We start from the raw sequence: 19,809 nt of genomic DNA on the forward strand, positions 1-19,809 counted from the left end.
TGTTACATGCACAGAAAATGCTTAGTAAGTAAGAGCTTATTGGGTGCCAGGTGATATCGTCTCCTATAAATCTCTTATAAGGCCTATGAGAGAGATGCTATTCAGGTAAGAAAACTGAGCTTCAAAGAAGTTGATTGACTTGGCCAAAGTCACAGAGCTAGCATGTGATGGAGCAAGGTTTTAGTTGGGTCTGACTTGAGAGGCCATGGGTTTCTTCCCCTATAAAATTGAATACCTTGCCTTCGGTTTGGACCCCTTCATCTGTTTCCCACTAACTTGTGATCTTGAAGGAAGTCAACTTCTTTATCTTATTTTTGTAAATATACTTCCTTTCTGGTATCCTTCATATGTTTCCATTCCACTTCTGGCGCACATTTTGAATTAAGTAGATTGGGCCAGTTAGTGACAGACAACCTCACAAGCTGAGATACAGGAAAGAGGTGAGACTTTTCATGGGACCAAATGAACAAGTTATGATTATGGTCCAGTAAGGAAGTCTGAGGTTTGCTATTTCTTTTCCTGTTTGTTTTCCTGGATGAGGTTAGAGATAAGGACATGTCTGGATCTTCAGTAAGTTCTGTCATCATCATTTGTTCACTCATTCACCAAACATATGTGTCTCAGGCACTCTTATTTCATAGATGCCAGGGATCTTTTCACATATTGAGATCCCCCAAAGGAGTGAGCTGTATCAGCACAATTTCTGTCGGTACTTCCCAATGGACAGGGCTTCAGGTCCATTATCCTAGGGAGTCTCACAATGATCTACTGTAAGTAGATATTATTTCCCCTCTTCTCTGCCATGGCAGCAAAGGAAACGAGAGGTCAGTGACTTATCTAAGATCACATATCCGCTAGGTGGCTAAGCTGGGATCCAGCCCAGGTCATCTGCCTCCAAGTTCAATGTTCTTTCCACACCCTAACCCAGAGTCTACTTCAGTGCTGACAAGACCCAAGGCATAAGCAGGATTAGTGGAGAAGGCCCAGGGCCTCCCCTTTAGGAAAACAAAACACAGGAACAGTGAATGTGTTTATTTTTTTTCAGAGGGGCCACGGGGATGGGAATTCCGTGACCAAGGCTGCTTTAGCTGCCTCTTGTTTTAGAGCCTGCTTCTTCATTGCAGCCAAATGGAAACATTCAAAGAGATAAGTGACCTTAGACTAATGCCCAGAGTCTAATCCATGGCCCATAAAGAAAAATGTTTTAAAAAAGAAATGTTTGGTGACTGACTGAGCGCTTTCACCCACTAAGCAAAGATTTAAGTACTGTTGTGGCTTGGGGTGCCTGTACTTATTTTGAACCACTTGGTATTTGTTTTGAGGATTTTTTTTTTAAAATCAAACAAGAATCTCTCCAAAATCATAACTCTATCAAAGATGAAATCACATATACTGTGCTAATAGACTTCTTTGTCTGCAAGACAAGGGTCTAGAATTCTGTTGCAGAGCTTTGTTTAGATAAGTGGCGCCTTTCTCTGATAACTGGCCTCCTCGAACTTCCATGCCATCAAAGCAGAGAATTCTGATGAAAAGGAGGGCGTTCAGGCTAATTAGTCCATCAAGGGCTTGTTATTTATAGTCCCTCATGTTCAGTTTTTTTTTTTTTTCTTCTCTCTTTTTAAAATATCCTTCTTTGAAAATGCAGTCTTTTCACATCAAGGATTAGCTGAGACAATGCTGTAACTGGATCTAGGATTCCCAAGACCTGCTCTCCCAGCCTCCTTTTCTTCTCTCTGTTCTGTGGGAGGTCCTGTAAGAGGCTACAGGTAAGGGCCTGCTGGGATCTGTGGCCAGCCAGCCATGCTTCCCCTCCTGGGCAGTGGGGCTCTCACGCCATGGATGCTCCCTGCCCTGCCCCCGGAAGGAATTGCCCTGTTCTGCCCCTGAAGACTGTCCGAACAATTGAATTCACATTAGATAACTGGACAGAGAGATAACCACCCTTTGATCTTACATTAAACCATGTCCAGTGTTCTTTTAAAAATCACAGGAAGGTCATGATTGCATGGGTCTGTTGTTTCTATTAGGCCTGTTGCTTATTTTTAGGAATACCACCTTCCTCGTACTGATGGGCGGTAGAGGAAAGCACTGAGCATCTACCACATGCCTCCTGGACGCCAGGCAGTTACATTTCACCAGACCCTTTTAATCCTGAGACAAGGCTGCCTGCAGTGCCTGTGAGCACCCTCTCTTCCTACATGAGGGAGTGGGCTTCAGAGAAGGTAAGGTTTGGCCAAGTGTATGTAGCTAAAAAGATGTGAGAGAGGATTAGAAACCGCACAGGTCTGATTGCAAAATCCTTACTCTCCTAGGAGACCTTGCTGCCTGCAGTTAAATATTTGGTTGAACTTATTCAAATATTTACTTAGATAAACAACAATTCATAGCAGTTTAGACCTTAAGAGAGGCTGGGCTTAATGTGAAAATAAGCCAGCAAAGTTGGTCTCCTAAAAATTATCATGAGTGGAAGGCAGGAGACTTCTCAATATTTTCTGAGGCGTTTCAGACTAGAGACTTGGTATGTCGACACCATTTTCAGCCTTGGCCATTGACTTAGGATAATTTTAGGAACGGAAATAGAAAACTATTCCCTTATGTAATTCGAAGAGAAATAAGAAGTTGAGTTTTATGAATGGGCAAGGCTTAATTAAAATCGGCTTTATCTACTGTCTTAGGTTGGAGCTTTATTAATCTGTTGTAGATGTCAGCCTTAAGAAGAAGTAACTTTTTTAGAAGAAAACAATGCGTTATTTTATTTCCCGGGCAGGTAATTTATGGGCTGCTTTACCTAGCATGATATATGGACAAAATTTCTGCCCGTAGGCCATTGCTAGCTTAGAACTCACTCTTCAGCCAGCATCTCCAAACTGTGAATCCAACAGCCTCTAAAACCAGGCACAGAATTCCTTGGCAGCTTTAAACACCTGTCGAGTCTCCTGTCTCCATTTCCTAAGAGTGGCTGTGACAGATCCCCCTGTGCAGTTGTATTTGCTCTCTCTTCACGTAGGAATTTGCATGTGGAACGAAGACCGTGTTTGGGGTTGAATTTCCCTTTGAGAATGCCTAGCCCCTCTCCTCCCTTTCCCCATTTTAGAAATCCGAACAGACAAGCGAGAACCTTTGAGTGAGTACCTGTCACGACAAAGGCAGTGAGGGCTCTGGTGGGGTCCCCAGCCCAGGTGGTCCCTGCCACACTAACGTCATAGCCCGTGTTCTCCAGCAGGCCCGTGACGTGAGCGTGCTGCGCGTCTCCTGAGACCGTGAACTGCTGGGGCTCATGCAGCGAGTGAGAGTCGCTAACATTGATAACGATCTTTGCAAAGGGCCCAGCCTGAGTGGTCCATGACACGTTGAAGCTGTCAGGAGTTATATTGCTAAGGATTAGCGTGCCCAGCTGTGGCTCTGGCTCTGAAGGGGAAGGAACAGGGGCAGAGAGAGAGAGACACGTTATTAGAGGAAGCAGAGGATTTCTTCAGAACGTAGCCATAGAACATGAAAGTATTATAACATTTGCAGAAAGGCAGCATAGGAGGCTGTGTCGCCACCTGCCTTGATTAACCTGCTAGAGAATATATGGCTTTCTCTGCAGGGGAGGATTCACATTCTTTCTAAGCAGAGACATGACCATTTGCTAGTCATGTGTGAAGAAAAGCAAAGAAGCCATTACAGCAGTAGATAGAATTAATGCAGGGGTGTATTAAGGTTCCATTTATCTAAGGTTTGTGATGGGTCACGAGCTCTGTAAGATGTTCCAAGAAAAGATAGCTTCATACCGTATGGAGTGTTATATCTCACCCCAGACATTCACGAAGCATGCTGGCATTTCAGAAGCTCTGCAGTGCCGGTTCGCTAAAGAAACCTACTTAGTTTTGTTTCGTCCAGCATTTCATAACTTAAACCATTTCTGAGGAATAGTCTCTGAACATCTTAAGTTACTGGTGTGCCACTGAGCATGTCTTAGAAAATGCAACTTGGCCATTGTCCTGATTTAGTCTCCTTTGATCTGTTTGGGTTGCACAGATTAAAGGTTAATACCCACACAAGAGAAATTCTTTGTGGTATTCAGAAACCCAAATGTACGCACCATGGGAAAATCTACATTTTGGCGTAAGTGCTGTAAAGGTGAAAATGGCCTCCTTTTAAAAAGCCCTGGTATATGTAAAAGTTAAAGGAAGACAGAGTTGGACTTTGCATTTTCTTATTATGCAACTCACCTCCTGGATCATTTGGAAAGACGGATGCTTCCACTGAGGTTAAGTTTCTCTTGTCCCTTAACATCTAGATAATCAGGGGTGAGATCAGCTCACTTTTTAATGTAGGGGGCTTACACTGCTTGTTTCAACTGGGATGTATATGGTCTGGTCACCTAAATGTACATTTATCAAATAATTTTAACATTAAAATAAGTTCAGCCCAGACCGTATTTTAGAGAGAAGCAATAGTCCTGGAGGATTGAGACCCTAGGATCAGGATTTAGGGTTGGAAAAGGCAGACTGTTTCTTCCAAGGACTTGGGAGTTGTTTTGCTGCAGCTCCCGTGTTTGGAGGACAGAGAACTTTAACTGCTTAACCACAGAGCATAACTCGATGCCATCAAGTCTCTGAGGACAAAGGAATCTGGCTCTGGAGCAGAATATAGCCATAAATAATGGCATGGGATTTCCTCCCTAGCAATTAGTTTGAGAAGATAATGATGCTATAATTTTCAGCTACAGCATTGGCAAATGACTTCAGCCACACAAATAGTGAAATGCTCCTCCAGATGAGACTCTGTCTGCTTTTTCTTTATATTTTGATGAGGAAGGAATCTCCCGAATTAAGGATATGTATGAGGACGCTTTTCATGCTACCGGGCAGAGGCTGGAATCGCCAACACACTTATCATGCAGAATAAGACCTAGGTTCTTGAGGTCAGCTTAATTTATAGCTGTCTCTCAAAGGATGCAACCAAGCTGAAAAGCGAGATGCAAGAAAAAAACTCAGAAGGAGAATGGCAGTTAGGGTCCAGTCAGTGTTCCATGCAAGCTGGGGGTGTTTTTCTCTCACTGCTTCTAATCCTTTGAAACAATTCCTTGACATGCTGTCTGCTTCCAGGAAAGACAGACATTTTCCAAAACTTAATGCTCTGAATGTTCACCACATGCACCAAGATTTGGATGAGAAGGTAGATGAGAGGAAGACTGATGCTTTGTGACAGATAACAACAGTAGGATGACAAGACATGCTTGAGAGGGTACATGTCAAAAAAGAGCAGGCGGTTTGTAGGGAACGCAGGCAAAAGTCTCAAGAAGAAGATGAGCCCACTGGGTCCTCTTATGTAGGTCTTGGGATTTGTTTTGAGGTCTCTTTCTCAGCATGCAAGTTGACACCACTTTTAAACTCTTGGTGGAGGAGAAAAGAAAGTAGGTCCTTCTGACCGAGGAACCAGTACCGGCATGCAGACGCCCCTTTGAACGTGCCATAGGCAAACTCTGATTAGAAAGACCACAGGCAAATGATAATGGGAACTGGAAAAGATTATTCAAGATCAGATGAAAGGATGATTTAGAAATCCAACCAAAGCACATCAGGTTAACTGTATACGAACAAGTAGTACAACTCCAGATGTGAGTGGCTATTGAGGAAAAAGAGGTTGACCCAGAAGTTCCTTAATTTGGGGGAGAGTTTTTCTTTTTAAAGCTTTAAAGCTCTGATTTGGGTGGCTCTATCAAATTCGAGAAGGATCCAGAGGAACCAGGAGGATGAAAAATGGGTCGGGGGTGATTTTTTGGAACCCTGTTTGGAGAAAGTTCAATGGAGAGTGAAGAACCCATCGTGGGAAATACCTGTGGTGGCCTGGACGGTCAGGGTCTGAGCACGCTGCCCACCAAGCAGCCCGTGCAGGTGGGCAGTGTAATTAGAAGAAGCTTGGAGGTTGGTGATGACAAGGCTGCGAGACGCCACAGGCACGGAACGCACTACCGTGTCCTGGAGGTGATCAGAATCCCTAACTTCTATAAGAAAGCTATCAAAGGCAGACTCCTGTCCATGAGATGGACACACTGCCTGAGGTCATGTTTGAGACAGTGAGGTGGCTAAGGAGAGGTTTGGCTACTAGAGCAGGAAGAAAAAAATATGAAAGCGTGTCAATTTAAAACACTCTTAGGGGGTCAGAATCAAAATATGTAAGACTAAATCCATAAAGCTTTAGCCTTTATGCCCTGGTAAAGGGACTTGCCCTTTTTGAAACCCAACCTGAGTCATGAGAAACAAATACATATGGTGGACTAATTTTCTTCCCTAGGTTTTGGTATACTTTCATCTGGCTGAGGTGAGAAAAAGGTAATTCCGGCTCTCTGCTTTGCCCCTGAACCACGCTGATAACAATCTGTAGTCTCAATAGGATGAATACAGACCCTCCCTCAGCCATGAGGGACTTAAATGATAGCTAGTTTTGATATTCCAATGTTAATGGCCCCTTTTCTAGAATGTCCCTAGGACATGGGACCCCCTTTTGTGATTCAGAAGAAAAAACTCTGCTGTGTTTAGTCCGCAAATAACGTTCCAGTTTATGATGTCTGGTTTTATCTGTCAAGAGAAGGGATTGTCCATAATGTGCTTAGGAAGGCTAATTCGAATGGACCGGGCTCTCTTTTCCAGAATTCATGTAGAATTCTCTTTTGCTGTATTCCAGAGAGCGTCTCTGATGGGGTGCATGTTGCAGATCCCACAGATTTAGTGAGAGCAGCTCACTCTTTAGTTAACCAAGTTCCTTATTTAAACATGCCTGTCCTACTTTTATTTTTGCCATCTACCATTCCCTATTCTGTGAGCAAGCCAACACGTTCTCGTCGTTTCTCTCAGAGGTGACATTAGAATGGGGGTGGGCTCGATGGCATTGCTTCCTCTTCACTCCCCTGATGAATAATCTTTGCCCTGTCTCATCCTTTTCTCAACTCAGTTTCATTAAATCATGAGGTTCTTTGGCGACTATGCTGTCAAAGGCACTAGGAAGACAAAGACAGGTAGCCCCAAATGTAATTTTTAGGAGCCCCCTGACTGACGTGGATGTCTTTACAAGTCGAGGACAGCTCTCATTTTGGCGTTTTAGTTACTGATGGGGAGAATTCTTTTCTCCAGATTCAGTGTCGTCACCTGGACCAAACTACGTTTTATGCCGCACAGGTTCTGGTCAGGGATCAATCAGGAAAGTCACCCTTTGGGCTTCTGCTGGAAAAGAGGTACATTAAATAGTGCTCCCGCCTAGTGTCACAGAACAGTGAGTGCCCCATGGCCTGTGCTTCCAAGGGCAGGAAGGAGTGGCTTCAACCTGCAAAAGAGACACTGGAGAGAGGGCGTTAGGACTGGTCAAACGTGTGTGTACCTGTGGTGGCTGTGGCACTGATGGGTTTGGTCTGGATGCCGGGAGCGAGGCCAGAGAGGTAGACAATGAAATCATTACCGGGGCGGAGCCCTGAAATGTGGGCAGTTCGTTCAGCACCAGAGATATTATATTCCATCGTCTCCAGGAACCTATTGGAATCAATAATTTCAATGGTAAAGGTCTCGAAGGCCCCCTCGGTAGCTGTCCAGGAGAGACTGAAGCTCTCAGGAGTGATGTCGGAAACACTGAGGTTTCCAATTTCCGGTTCTCCAGCTGAAAAAGGAGGGATGGGAGAGAAGAAACAAAGAAATGTGCATTAATCATTGCCCTTGTGTTTTAAGATTGCAGTTGTTAATAGAACCGGAGCCGGGCTGAAAGACCTGACCATTCATGGTTAGGGCGAAATGAAGCAATGTTAGCCGTCAGTGCCAATGGGAGGAGAGGAAAAGGGGATTTGTTAAAAGAAAAGTACAAAAAGGAAGGTATGGTAGTTAAATTGCCTGGCTCCGGAGCTGCCGCACATGATCACAGGCTGGCCGAGGGAGCCGGCCTGTGAGGAGACATGCTGAGTGACAGCGGCAGGAACGGCTCTGCCAAAGCCCAGTTGCTTCTGGGAGCCCCACCTCAGGGATGTTGGCCATCGGTCAGAAGATATAAGTGCTGGCAGCTTCCAGTCTCTTGACTTGTACTCAGGGGACCCCAAGTCCTTGGCTCCCTCTGGCAGACACCCTTTGCTTTGAGGGAGCGCCCATCTATTCAAATGATGACTAAGTAATTCTGACACCATCCCTCTCCCAAGGTGGTACCTTGAGGCTTCTGACTTTGTGACTTAAAGGGAGTTGGCAATTTGTCAGTGTAATTCTTGGTATTTCCATCAGACTTCTGATGAGGGCCAGCTGTTCTCCTATTCTGCTAAAATGGCTTGTCCTTTCTTAACTGCTCCTACGTGGACCAAGAAGGCTAGCATCGAATTGCCAACCAAGAGAGCTGAGCCAAGGCAAGGCCGTCAGGCAACCCCGTTCAGCCAAGAAATACCATTTTGTCTCAGAGATGATCCTACCAGTGCTTTTCTGAGCAACAGGATTAAGAAATAGGGTTTGAAAAGCTGGTGTTGTCTCACTGGAGAGTAAGGAGAAAACCTTCCATCCCAAGAGAGCTGGTGAAATGCAGATCAGATGCAATTATGGCCCTTGCTCCCCACAGACCACCTCTTCTGAAGCAAGAATGTTGCTACTATTATAAAGAAAAAAAAAAAAAAAACATAAAAATACTAAGAACTCCCAAACCACAAGATCTGCAGGAAAGATCAGAAGTGGTGGGTGATTTCTCTGCCTTCTGAGAAAGGCTGGTTGATAGATGTTAGATAAAAGGTCCATCCAGGGCAGCCTCAGCTTCAGTTTTGAGGCATTTCAGGGTCACCCTTCATGTGGCAGTTTTTTGTACTGTATGTTTATCTCACAGAGAGTTACTGAAACGATTGGGGCGAAAATGCAGAGCTACGTTTTTGCTGAAATCAGCTAGACAAACAGGTTTGCACGCAAGATTGGGGCAGGCATTTGCAAAACCAGACACAGCCTCTGCTCAACTTCAGACTGATAGAGGCCCATGGAAGGATGGGCTACGGAAACCAGGGCTGCGGAGGGCTGCCCTCTCGAACAGGCTCCCGGGAAACACTGAACGTTCTGTCACTGGGGCAGAGCCATGAGGACCCTGTAGTGTACCTCCTGGGTCTGGGCTGGGAGTGTGCCATCCAAAGGCCAGCAGTCCGGGGAGCAGCTCTTGATTAAAAGAGCAAAAAGGGCATCAGATCTTTGACATTCATAGCCCAGGACATTCTTTGCTTCAAGTGCTGCTGTGTGTACTTCTGCTAATGAATGGCTTTTTCTTTGGTACTGTCTCTAGTCATAATTGGGTGATTTTTTTTTTTTTCTTTTTTGGCCTAGCTATTTGCTAATTTGATGTTCTAACAATGACTCAGTATCTGAGAGAATGGCCCAGAGGAGGGTAATTCAGTTCTCTTATTATACTCAGTGCATTTTAAAGAAACTTTTAAATTAAAACATTTCTTTTAAATGCAAGAACCATGGTGCCCATACCCTTGAGGGATTCCGGATAGTAAAGCACCATTTCTAACCAGCAAAAAGACCCTCTAAAGTAAATAATCTGTGCTCCACCAGAACTCACATGTGGGAAAGGTGGGCTTTTAGTTAGATCCAAGCACTGGGGAAGAGAATTAAAACCATCAAGCTGTCTCCTGAACTGGAAAGCCATCATTCAGAAGAGATGCAGCTGTAGGATTGGACAGGTAAGGTCTGGGAGAGGCTAGAGGTCTGAAAAGGCAGCATTCATTCCTGACACGTCAAAGGCATCTGGACCAAGGCACAGCCGGTAGGGAGGTCTCTGAACATGCAAGGTCAGCAGCTAATGGGCGCATGGAAAGGCTTTAGATTCGGGCAGAAGCTGACTCCTTGCAGCATCTCTGGAAGAGAAAGCTTCATGGACAGGGAGAGGAAGGTACCTGTGGAGGCCTCAGCAGAGAGCCCTGGTGTCCTATAGCTCCGGATTACCCCATAGATGGTGACTCTATAGGGGGTGGCGGCCTTGAGGCCCGAAACATCCACAGCCCGCAGGCCACCGGGCACCGTGAGGTTCTGAACTGCTTCCACCCTGTTGGCCTCCTGCACCTGAATGACAAAGTGCTCATAGGCCTGGTCAGCCGCGGTCCAGTTGAGTTTGAGGCCATCCCAGCCAGCCTCAGTTACGACTAAGTCTCCCAGCCGGGGGAGCTCCGCTGAAGAAGGACAGAGAGGAGTTTGTCAGTCTTGCAAACCCCAAACAAGGAAACCAAACGTCCCACAGCCCAGCTCTAGGGAAGGGAGAAAGGGCCAAGAGGTTTTCTTGTGTTTGTGTGTGTGTGGACATGCTGGGTCTAGGGGACTTTCCAGTGTGAACTGCAGTGGTCTGACCACAGCTTTCTTCAGGAGTTGAAGATGGGGAGAAAGGGGAAGGAAACATGTACGTCCTTCATTCTTGAGATGGCAGTGCCATCACGACCACCGATGACCCACCGGAAGGTCTCTGAGGATCATGAATGACCAGCACCTAAGGAGCCCATGGAAAAGATGAGATTGCAGGTCGGGGTAAGGGAAGTAGGAACTGGCTACAATTACAGGCTTTGGAGGCAGATGGGCCTTGGTTAGAATTCCAGCACCAGTGTTTGCTAGCTGTATAATCTTGGGCATGTCACCCAGCTCATCTCTGAGCCTTGTTCTCTTCACCTTTAATTAGAGATAACAGTACCATTAAATTGGAAAGTGTAATGACTGAATGATAATATTTATGAACTTCTGCATTTCTACCTGACATATATACCTGACAGCACACCTAACACATAGTGAGGGCTCGATAGTAGCAGCCTAACAGATACACACTTGCTCCTCAGTATCCTCGGGGGACTGGCTCCAGGGCCCCCACGGATAACATACCCAGGGTGCATGTACAAGGGTGTACTATTTGCATGCCACCTATACAGTGCCGTCTCATGTATACTTTAAATCATCTCTAGACTACTGATAATACCTAATGCAATATAAATGCTACGTATATAGTCACCAACACGTGGCAAATTCAAGTTTTGTCTTTGGAGATTGCTGGGATCATTTTCCTAATATTTTTGATCTGTGGTTGGTTGAATCTGTGAAAGTGGAACCTGCAGATGCTGAGAGCTGACAGTATATCATTTTGTTGATGTTTCCCCTTGGAACTTCTTGGTCATGTCTTGGGAGGGAAGTTCTGGAATTCACTTCATTACTGGATGTTGGAGAGATCATTTCATTGCTGGCCACAGGCTCTTTGACTGGGTGTATGAAGCACATACAAAATCAGGTTTGGACAAGTCTGATGTTTTATCTCTGGACTTTCTCTCAGGTTTTAGGGATCAGACGTTCCATACTGGATTCTTGGCTTGGCACTTTCCCTCCCACCTTCTGATAGCATTTTGTGTCTGAATGAAGAATGTCTGCCTCACAAAACAAGGCCTTTTGTGTGAACTGTCTACTCTTAATTAAAAGTGATTGTGTTTTGCTCAGCACATGGTGCAGAGCAGGGCCCACTATTCATTTTTCTACAGTGTAGAAAGGAATTTTAATGTAGTCACTGCTGATTTAGAAGGTTTGGGTTCCAGATATGGAAAAACTCACTGCTTAGTGGAATCCTGCTCAGGGTGAAATGCAGTCTCCCAGCTTCTCTTTTTAAGGCTGAAGTGGCCATGGATTTGAAGTCAGACAAGAAAGTACCTGCTGAATTTCAGCCAAAAAAGGTATGGGGTACTTGTTCTCAGGTATTCCCAGGATTCAGAGCCAAAGGAGAGTTTGGGCAGACTTGACCTTTTGAAGGGTCTGTAGTCAAACTGTGTTCCACATAGAATTGGTCCTTTTTTGGAAGAAATGGATTGGGGACATGGATATAGGCAGCCCTCCTTCCCAGATCACCAAGAACATAACATCTGTTCATCTGTCTGTTATATTGTGGGGTTCCTTGTAAGATTTCATGTGCAAAAGGAATTCTGCTTCTAAAAACACGTTTACAAGCCACAGATGTAGATCATTAGCATCCTGCTCCCAGATGCATGTGTCTCAAAGGCCCCTTTTGCTCTTGTTTGGTTTGATAATATTCCAGGAAACACAGGCCACTGATAATCTGGCCAGTTTAGGTGTCTCGCAACATTACTTTTCTTATTTGGGGAATTGTGAGTAGTTTCTAGCAAGGACCAAGTTTATCTGGTATAGATGAGCAAGAAAAACAATTCATTTGATTAAGTCATTTGAGTGGCATTTTCAAAACACAGGATGTGAAGAGACGGGCATGGGCTTAGGGCCCAGCATAAAACCCCTACTCCCCCACACCAGGCCTATTTTCCCATGGCCCTTTTTAAAGTTGTTTCTAGAAACCTCATGACCAGCACGGCGTTTTCTATAACAGATGGAGTTACATATTTTCAGGGGACAAATTCAGATGAATTGTTTTTCCTCTCCAAACTGAATCAAAAACTTTGAAGTCAAATGTGACTGTCCTTTTTTGGGAATCACCCTGCCTTGAGGAGCTGTTAAGGAGAGAGAGAGAGAGAGACCTGGCTAATGTCAGTAGGGGACGATAGATCCTTTCAGAGGTTATTCTGTGGAAGTCTGACTGCCAGATGGGTGGCAGTTAGTGACTCGGAGGCCACTAATGGTAAGATATCTCTAGAAAGTTCTGACCTTATTCTTGTGTCACAGACCTACAGTTTACGCTGTTTGTATTATGATATGTTGCTCTCTGATCAATTTTTCTATTTGCCATTGAAAATTTACTACATATGGGTGCTTGGCTAAGTACCTCCATTCATTATCTCACTTACTGCTCATGACCGTGCTCTGAGGTAGGAGTATTATCTCTGATTCGAAGATGAGACAAGAAGGCTCAGAGGTGTAACATGAGATCGTCAAGAACACTCAGCCAGTAAGTTGGAATTCCAGCCCGGACCTTCCTGAATTAGAGCTTATGATCACACTGCCTGCCAGCAGCTTGGAGATAAGGCTGACACATGGGGACTTTTCTCTCTTCCAATGACAGTCATGTCCCTGGTCTGGGAGGAGGGTCGTATACCTGTGGTGACCTCCACGGTCTGGGGTGGACTTCTGTGGCCCCTGACCTCGCCATGCAGGGTGATTGTGTAAGGAGTCCCAGCCCGGAGGCCTGGGATTTCCATGGAGCGCTGGCTGCCAGGAACCGTGAGGCTGTGAGCTTCTTTGGCCTGGTCAGCCTCCTGGACCTCAATGACATACTGTTCATAGATCCCTTCTGGGCTGGTCCAGTTCAGTCTGAGGGCATCCCAGCTAACCTCCGTCACCGTGAGGTTCCCCAGATCTGGAACCTCCTCTGCATAAGGACACAGAGTTGTTGAGTTACTAAAAAAGGCAGTTGCACACTGAGATTCAGGTGAGATGGCATTTTGGCCACGGTTGGGATGAGTTGTCTGGTTAGTGTTGACTGCAGATGCATGACTTATAGCAGGTGCTGAGCACACTCTATTTGTTGGCACTAAAGCCAGGGCTTTTCTCGTCAGTCTTTGGGAATGAAAGACAGTTCTGCAAATTGTTCACAACTTCTATTCTTGACACACAAATGGGGTTTTGGGGAGTCTTTGGTGTGTCCTTTTTTATTTTGTCTTTTTAGGGGTGCACCCGAGGCATATGAAAGTTCCCTGGCTAGGGGTTGAATCGGAGCTGCAGCTGCTGGCCTACACCACAGCAACATGGGATCCAAGCCGCATCTGCAACCTACACCATAACTCATGGCAATGCCAGATCCTTAACCCACTAAGCAGGACCAGGTATCAAACCCGCATCCTCATGGATACCAGTCAGTTCATTACCACTGAGCCATGAAGGGAACTCCCTGGTGTGTTCTTACAATGGGCTTAGATCAGTGTTTTGTTTTGCTTTTTTCTTCCCATTCACAGAGTGTGCCTTCCAACTTTTTAGAGATTATGCCTGAAACTTGCTTGGAAAGAAAAGTCACCTCTTAATTTATGTAGAAGAAGAGGAGGTGGAATTTTCCATGGAGTTGGCTGCCATGCTAAGACTAGGACTTGGCCACATAAGGGGCAGGCCATTTGGAGGGAAGCAGGCCTGACTCATCAGTATTCCCCACAGTGGTAGGGGCTGAACCCAGTTCAGAGCAGGGAAGGGCCTTGATCTCTCCTGAGCAGAGAGAGTGGGAGCAAGCAAATGAATGAACTTGTCTAGAATACCTGTCAGGACTTCAACAGAGAGAGGGACTGTGCTGAAGTCCCGTGTGAGCCCACGGATGGTGATGCTATAGTGAGTGCCTGCTTTGAGCCCAGGCAGGTCCACGGACCTCAGTCCTCCTGGGACAGTGAGGTTCTGGGCTGCCTCCGCCGTGTCCGTCTCCTGCACCTGAATGAGAAACTGCTCATAGGCTCCTTCCGGAGCTGTCCAGTTGAGTTGGAGGACATCCCAGCCCACCTGGGACACCGTGACCTCTCCCAAGTGGGGACTTTCTCCTGGAGGAGGACAAAAAACTAGTTTAATGATCCTGGGATTCCTCAACCAAACAACAGGCTTTATATTACTTTTTTTAGTACGTGACTTTCTTTAGATAAACATGCATCACGCAGCTTCCTAAGTTTGAGAAACGGAGCCAAGAGGGTGAGCTGTGGGAGCACATTTGTGATCTTATTAAGGCATTGCCCTGACTTCCAACAGGCAGGGAGATTATTGTTACTATCTTTGATTTACCATTTTTCCTTTAAATATAATGCCTTAACATCCCTTACCAGGAGGGAGCCTGTTTGTGAAGCCAAAGGCCCCTGCTGTTGGGGCTGTGCGTACAGTTCCCAGCCCCACCCCAAGGGGCATGCGTGGTTCACAGGGGGTGCAGTGTGAAAGCTGCCCCAGGAGTCGTGAAGCCTGATTTCTTCCCGTGATTAGGCACCCTAGGGCTATAACTTGGGGTTTTCAGGGTCTATTTAAAAGTGAGTTGCATCTGATAATCCTTGGGCAGTTTCCTGTTGGGAAAAACAGAAGCTATAGACAGAAAGGGAAGAGGTACCTGTGGAGGCCTCAGCAGAGAGCACTGGTGTCCTATAGCCCTGGATCACCCCATAGATGGTGACTCTATAGGGGGTGGCGGCCTTGAGGCCCGGAACATCCACAGCCCGCAGGCCGCCGGGCACCGTGAGGTTCTGAGCTGCTTCCACCCCGTTGGCCTCCTGCACCTGAATGACAAAGTGCTCATAGGCCTGGTCAGCCGCGGTCCAGTTGAGTTTGAGGCCATCCCAGCCAGCCTCAGTGACGGTGAGGTTTTCCAGTTCAGGGATGCGGTCTGAATAATGAAGAGATGGGGTCAGTTACACCAATCCTAAAATGCTTTCTGTCTGGAAACTCAGAGGGCAGACTCACTGCCGATGCTGGGAGACCCTGGAGGCCTTGGTGCTTCTTCGTTCCCCTCACTGCATCCAGGAACAAACGCTGACAGAAAAATCAATAGCATGCTTATTTTGCCTTGTGGCATGTTTGGGTTTGTCTTTCGAAAATGATGTTTTTCTATTGACCAGTGTCCTGTGGGTTTAGAAAAACGCTGCACGTCTGTGTAAGTAATGCTCCCTGCTGCAGTTTCCACTTTGGAAAGTCTCTCATCTTAAGGGTGAGATCATAAGGATCAGCCCCCAGCTCTTTGCACAATTCCTGGTCGGAGCCTTCCAACCTTCTATATTTTACGAAAATCGGCTCCTCTTAGATTCCCTTCCCTTTTGTGCTTCCCCCATCTCCCCTGGAAGGTCTGTTTTACTGTCTCTTTATGTTGAGATTTTTGCTAGTTTCTGCGGCTCAAATCCATTTACATAACCCCCTTCAGAAAGACCAGAGACAAATGAACACAGGACAGGTAAGGCTGACCTGAGGAAGGCGCCGAGTCTTTGCAGACCGTCGTCCCTCCTTAGAAAGAAGAACCGAAGCCCTGGGAGAAACTGCTTATTAAGCTCCATTAAAACCAGATGTGCTGCCTTCATTCCTCTCTACAATGAGCAAAGCACAGAACACGCGCTTGTCTGAATATGCCTGCAGGTGATAACGTGGCCAGCACTGAGCCTAAGTGGACTCTGTATCACGGAGGAAGAAAGGACCTTCTCTGGAAATAGATTTACAAACAACAGAGTAAGACGTGCCTTGAGCTCATTTAAGTTGAACAGATTGTTTCCCTATATATACTTCACACTGGCTGCTAATTTCAAGTGAGCCTTGGGTGTCTACTAAAAAAGACTTCTTCCTTGAAAATCTTAGCTTGCAGTTGGAACGATGATATCCTTTCAGAGGGGAGAATGTTTCTCTTCAAGAATCTATTCAATTCAGACTTTTCCATGTTCTGGGAACTGTTCTTCCTAATAGTTCCGTGTTGGCAAAGCTTACACTCCTTTAAATCTTGTTTGATCTAGACTAGGGGTCTGCCAACTGTGGTCTAAGTGCCCAGTCCAGCCTGCTGCCTATTTTGGTAATCAGTGAGCTAACAACTGTTTTTATTGTTTTTAATGGTTGGAAAAGTCCAAAGAAGAATACAATGAAAATCTATGAAATTCAAATTTTGATGTCATAAATCAAGTTTCATTGGAATTCAGCCATGCTTGTCACTTACATATTGTTAATGGCTGCTTATGTGCTGCAGTGGCACATTGAGACAGAAACTGTGGGACTGAAAAGTTTAAAATATTACTTCGTAGCCCTTTACAGAAAAGGCTTTCAGAGAGTTCCTGTTGTGGTGAAGTGGTTAACGAATCCAACTAGGAACCATGAGGTTGCAGGTTCGATCCCTTGCCTTGCTCAGTGGGTTAATGATCCGGTGTTGCCGTGAGCTGTGGTGTAGGTCGCAGACGTGGCTTGGATCCTGCGTTGCTGTGGCCCTGGTGTAGGCTGGTGGCTACAGCTCCGATTCTACCCCTAGCCTGGGAACCTCCATGTGCCACGAGAGGGGCCCAAGAAATGACAAAAAAAAAAAAAAAAAAAAAAAAAAAAAAAAAGAAAAGAAAAGGCTTTCAAACCCTGACCTTGACCTTCCATCTGCAGACTTTTCATGTAACTCAAATCCACATCCTGGAGCCCTCTCCCAAGACCCCATCGCAGTTCTTAACCACACAGACATGGCCTAGGTGAGAAGGAGAGGCCCCCAAGCTCAAAGTGATGTGTCCAATTTTGGGGAAAGAAAGGGCAAGAGGTCAGACATCCTTTTACGCAGTGGCCCTTGTGAGCCAGGAGCAGTGCTCCACATATATCAAGTGTTTCCCTGACCTTGGGATATTAGCACAAGTAACTCTGGAGCATGGCCTTTTCAAATATCCCTGCAGTCCTCAAGCATAAAGAGACATGGGACGGAAACCTATCTAAGCAAAACTGTAAAGTTAAGGAAACCAGTCCTGCAGCCCAGAAACTCTCCTTTTTAACCCACTTTCCTCTTCTCTCCTCCTCCTGTCAAAAGTGCTTGTCAAGAACTTAGCTGACACTGACACTGACACCCTAAGTCAGTGTTTCTTCTCCAGGTAACTGCCTTTTAAGCTCTCTGTAATTATGACATAATTTTTGTTTTCTTCTATGAAAGAAGAAGTTTCAGGTACTTGGGTGCAAGGGGGGAGGGAGAATTATCTAACTGGAAGGGGGGAGGGTTTCATATTGCCTGTTAGGCTGTTGTAGTAAAGATGGGTGGAGAGGGGAGAGAAGCAGAGCTGCGTTAGAAAATGTCTTTTCCTCATGAGAACCATCTTTTCTCTTAGGTGAGAGTGTAATTTTCATATAATGTCATGTTGCTCGGTAAATGGTACTCATCACGGTGATGATAGTACCGTGACTCTGCCAAAATTTTTGGCTGTTCTTCCCCTTTTTTTGAGGGGGAGAGGATATGCAAATCAAGAAAGGAAAACATCAGTTTACGTTTAATGCTGTGACTGTGACCTCTGTTGGGTGTCTGCTATTGGTACCCACCCAAAATCCATCACTAAGCAAGTGCTAGTCAGATGACTAAAAGGGGTAACTTCAATGAATAAAATCAGTAGGCAAATTAAAAGGAAGTGGGTAAGAATTATGAAAAGAGATGGAATGATGGTAGGAATACAAATGCAGCAGACAACAGCTGAGAGGGAGACTGCAAGGCTTCCTATAAATGCAGACTCTGCATTTCAACAGCAAATGACACGCTCGTGGGCTTACTGCCCCAGAAGCCCAGTGTTGCCAGTGTACCGTTCCACACTGAATTTCTTGGCCTTTCTTTATGAAAAGGCTGTTGTCTTTTTCTTACAGCTGTGCGCTGGCATCTACCCTCTGAACAATGTCAGTGGGCCTGGGAAATCAGAATTTCAGAATCCCTGTTCTGTGCTCATGGTGGGTTGACCAGCTGGCCTGGAGGAATTCCTGGCTGAGCCAACTTTCAGTCTTTAGATTTCCACCGTCTTGTAGATGATAATTACCAAGTGCTGACTGATAAGAAACCCACTTTCAGTGTTCACTGGTGGGAGAGAGAGTGATTCTCTCAGCGCAATGGCCAGTGTCGAGCCTGCGGATCCCCAAGTGTACATTAAAGAACTCTGATTTCAAATTGTAAAGTTAAGACATTGAAATTAAAAGCCTTGCCTGCCTTGAAACTTTTCAGTGACTCAACACTGTCAAGAATGAAACCCAAGGCCCTTCGCATGACATTCCCTGCCCTTTGTGATGGTCCCGATGATGTCTGTAACCTTGGTCCAGGTCAGTGTCAGGAGCAAGGCTGGAGCAGCAAGAAGAAGTGAGTCAGGACAGGGCATCACTGTAGATTGGGTGACGGAGAGGTCTTTTGAGGTGACCCTTGAGTGAAATCAGGCAGATGTTGTGTGAAAACCTGGGGTAAGAGTGGTAGCTGGGCAGGGGGAGTAGCTTGTGCAGAGGTCCTAAGGTGGCAGCAGGCTTGGCATCCTTAAGGAACAGCAAGAAGGCCAGGGTGACCACAGTGAAATGAGCAAAGGGACCTGTGGTGGGAGTGAAGTCAGAGCTCTGGGAAGGGCCAGGTTCTATGGGGCTGTGTAGCCTGTGTAGCCTCTCAGGTGTGGTGGGCAGCCAGGCGATGCATACTTTTAACTTGGTGCCGCATCCAGGAAAAGTCTTGTGCTTTGGCTCAGTGTCAGGGCTAGAGCTCTGGAAATACCTGGGCAAAATGTTTTGGGTTAGCCAAGTTCACATCTTTCTGTAAAACCCACAGACAACGAGGGGGCACTCTGCAGACTTGTGCTATCAAGACTAATGATGCAAAACCGGGAATCCCTTTTTCTGATGTTTGAACCTACAGCACTTTGACATTTCAGAACTCATAGCCACGTGGTACATTCACCCAAGAGCTCCCACTTTTCCTGTTTCCTTTCTCTCCTCACGTGCTTACCAAAGCCAGGTGCCTGGGCTTCTGCTTCTTTATATAGACCATAACCCAGTCCTGTTTGCCTCTTCAGTGTCTGTCTGAAAACATCTTCCCATGTTAAGCCTTTCGTGATGCTCAGGAGGCATCCTGTGCTCCCAGTGCACCCTCCACACCCCCAGTTCTAGCAAGTGAAGGTGTCTCTGCTTAGTACATGCAGAGCTCCCGGGAGGCACAGACACATTTTTTTTTTTTTCTTTTTTAGGGCTGCACCCATGGCATATGAAGGTTCCCAGGCTAGGAGTCGAATCGGAGCTATATGCTCTGGCCTATACCACAGCTACAGCAACAACAGATCTGAGCCACATCTTTGACCTGCACCACAGCTCACGGCAACACCAGGTCTTTAACCCACTGAGCAAGGCCAGGAATTGAACCTGCATCCTCATGGATACTGGTCAGATTTGTTTCCACTGAGCCACGATGGGAACTCCAGCACAGACACGTCTTAATTGCTCTAGTAGC

At 46.0% G+C, this 19,809-nt stretch overlaps 1 protein-coding gene and 1 long non-coding RNA gene across 2 annotated transcripts in view; one reads left to right on the forward strand and one right to left on the reverse strand.

Moving 5' to 3' along the window:
• TNC (tenascin C) overlaps positions 1 to 19,809 on the reverse strand; it is a 96,971-nt gene that overhangs the window by 29,915 nt on the left and 47,247 nt on the right. The window contains 1 exon segment of the mRNA NM_214230.2: positions 7,363 to 7,635. Coding sequence (NP_999395.2) covers positions 7,363 to 7,635 — 273 coding nt within the window.
• LOC102161373 (uncharacterized) overlaps positions 1 to 19,809 on the forward strand; it is a 358,117-nt gene that overhangs the window by 8,184 nt on the left and 330,124 nt on the right. The gene's annotated exons all lie outside the window — the stretch shown is intronic.

The sequence above is a fragment of the Sus scrofa genome, chromosome 1, assembly GCF_054392235.1.
Source record: "Sus scrofa isolate SSC_HxYL_T2T_F1_AM1 chromosome 1, Sscrofa_HxYL_maternal_Yorkshire_Landrace_v2.0, whole genome shotgun sequence".
Lineage (NCBI taxonomy): Eukaryota > Metazoa > Chordata > Mammalia > Artiodactyla > Suidae > Sus > Sus scrofa.